Source organism: Nerophis ophidion, linkage group LG19 (assembly GCF_033978795.1).
Source record: "Nerophis ophidion isolate RoL-2023_Sa linkage group LG19, RoL_Noph_v1.0, whole genome shotgun sequence".
Lineage (NCBI taxonomy): Eukaryota > Metazoa > Chordata > Actinopteri > Syngnathiformes > Syngnathidae > Nerophis > Nerophis ophidion.
The window spans coordinates 46910365-46912864 of NC_084629.1; the positions used below are offsets into that span (position 1 = coordinate 46910365).

The following is a 2500-nucleotide window of genomic DNA, read 5'->3' on the forward strand; positions in this document are numbered from 1 at the left end:
TTGAAAAGAGAAACAGGAAATGGTGATGTCTCTTGTTGTATGCTTGCATGTTCCAAATAAACTCCAACTCAACACAAACCGTCCATTTATCAATTCCAGAACAACAAGGTCCGGAGGTTTGCGTTCGAGCTGAAGATGCAGGACAAGAGCAGCTACCTCCTGGCTGCAGAGAGTGAAGGCGAGATGGAGGACTGGATCAACACCCTCAACAAGATTCTGCACAGCAGCTTTGAGATCGCCATGCAGGAAAAGAGGAATGGAGATATCCATGATGGTGGGAAATGTTCTTTGGTCTGTCCTTCCACCTCATCTCTATTCTTATACATTTATATAACATTTTTGTACAAACCCCGTTTCCATATGAGTTGGGAAATGTTAGATGTAAATATAAACAGAATACAATGATTTGCAAATCCTTTTCAAGCCATATTCAGTTGAATATGCTACAAAGACAACATATTTGATGTTCAAACTCATAAACATTTTTTTTCAAATGATCATTAACTTTAGAATTTGATGCCAGCAACACGTGACAAAGAAGTTGGGAAAGGTGGCAATAAATACTGATAAAGTTGAGGAATGCTCATCAAACACTTATGTGGAACATCCCACAGGTGTGCAGGCTAATTGGGAACAGGTGGGTGCCATGATTGGCTATAAAAACAGCTTCCCAAAAAATGCTCAGTCTTTCACAAGAAAGGATGGGGCGAGGTACACCCCTTTGTCCACAACTGTGTGAGCAAATAGTCAAACAGTTTAAGAACAACCTTTCTCAAAGTGACATTGCAAGAAATTTAGGGATTTCAACATCTACGCTCCATAATATCATCAAAAGGTTCAGAGAATCTGGAGAAATCACTCCACGTAAGCGGCATGGCCGGAAACCAACATTGAATGACCGTGACCTTCCATCCCTCAGACGGCACTGTATCAAAAACCGACATCAATCTCTAAAGGATATCACCACATGGGCTCAGGAACACTTCAGAAAACCACTGTCACTAAATACAGTTTGTCGCTACATCTGTAAGTGCAAGTTAAAGCTCTACTATGCAAAGCGAAAGCCATTTATCAACAACATCCAGAAACGCTGCCGGCTTCTCTGGGCCCGAGATCATCTAAGATGGACTGATGCAAAGTGGAAAAGTGTTCTGTGGTCTGACGAGTCCACATTTCAAATTGTTTTGGAAATATTCGACATCGTGTCATCCGGACCAAAGGGGAAGCGAACCATCCAGACTGTTATCGAGGCAAAGTGTAAAAGCCAGCATGTGTGATGGTATGGGGGTGCATTAGTGCCCAAGGCATGGGTAACTTACACATCTGTGAAGGCACCATTAATGCTGAAAGGTACATACAGGTTTTGGAACAACATATGCTGCCATCTAAGCGCCGTCTTTTTCATGGACACCCCTGCTTATTTCAGCAAGACAATGCCAAGCCACATTCAGCACGTGTTACAACAGCGTGGCTTCGTTAAAAAAAAGAGTGTGGGTACTTTCCTGGCCCGCCTGCAGTCCAGACCTGTCTCCCATGGAAAATGTGTGGCGCATTATGAAGCGTAAAATAGGACAGCGGAGACCCCGGACTGTTGAAGGACTGAAGCTCTACATAAAACAAGAATGGGAAAGAATTCCACTTTCAAAGCTTCAACAATTAGTTTCCTCAGTTCCCAAACGTTTATTGAGTGTTGTTAAAAGAAAAGGTGATGTAACACAGTGGTGAACATGCCCTTTCCCAACTACTTTGGCATGTGTTGCAGCCATGAAATTCTAAGTTATTATTTGCAAAGAAAAAATAAAGTTTGAGTTTGAACATCAAATATGTTGTCTTTGTAACATATTCAACTGAATATGGCTTGAAAAGGATTTGCAAATCATTGTATTCTGTTTATATTTACATCTAACACAATTTCCCAACTCATATGGAAACAGGGTTTGTAGTTCCCCAAACCCAGGCTTGATATTTCATTATTGCTTTAAAAATGCTGACCACCTCAGTTCCAACTTGAATGGCACTATTTAGAATGCACTATTTGTATGTGTAATGTTGAGTCTGAGAATATCTTGCTTCTTAACACACTAGAAAACCTTTTGAAAATTGGTAGCAGCACATTTGGCCAACACTCAGTAATATTTTTTGTCTTGTTTTCCCCCCCTAGATGATGATCTTGCAAAGTCAGACAGTTCATCTGGCAGTTTGGACAGTTTTCAGGTACGGCAGATATTTGGCCAAACTTCCCGTATTTTCCACCCTTTGGCTGCATTCAGCCTTGCACATTAGCTGGGCTGCATGCCAACACAACACGTCCTCACTGACTAAGAATGGATCAGACTATCGAGACCTGCTGTCAAGTGCATTTCTTACGGCGGCGAAGTTAATGATTTCGACAAATGGAAAACGTAAAGGTCACATTTTCAGAAATGCACTGATTATTAAACCACCTGACCTAAAATCTCTGCAGTGGCACTGAAATTCAGACAGTATTTTAACTGTGTAA

General features: G+C 41.3%; 1 protein-coding gene across 5 annotated transcripts in view; it reads left to right on the forward strand.

Moving 5' to 3' along the window:
- LOC133538482 (dedicator of cytokinesis protein 9-like) overlaps positions 1–2500 on the forward strand; it is a 304828-nt gene that overhangs the window by 182834 nt on the left and 119494 nt on the right. For all 5 annotated transcript variants that reach the window (XM_061880143.1, XM_061880142.1, XM_061880141.1 and 2 more), the window contains exons 8-9: positions 100–274; positions 2162–2214. In XM_061880143.1, coding sequence (XP_061736127.1) covers positions 100–274; positions 2162–2214 — 228 coding nt within the window. The remainder of the gene's footprint in view (positions 1–99; positions 275–2161; positions 2215–2500) is intronic.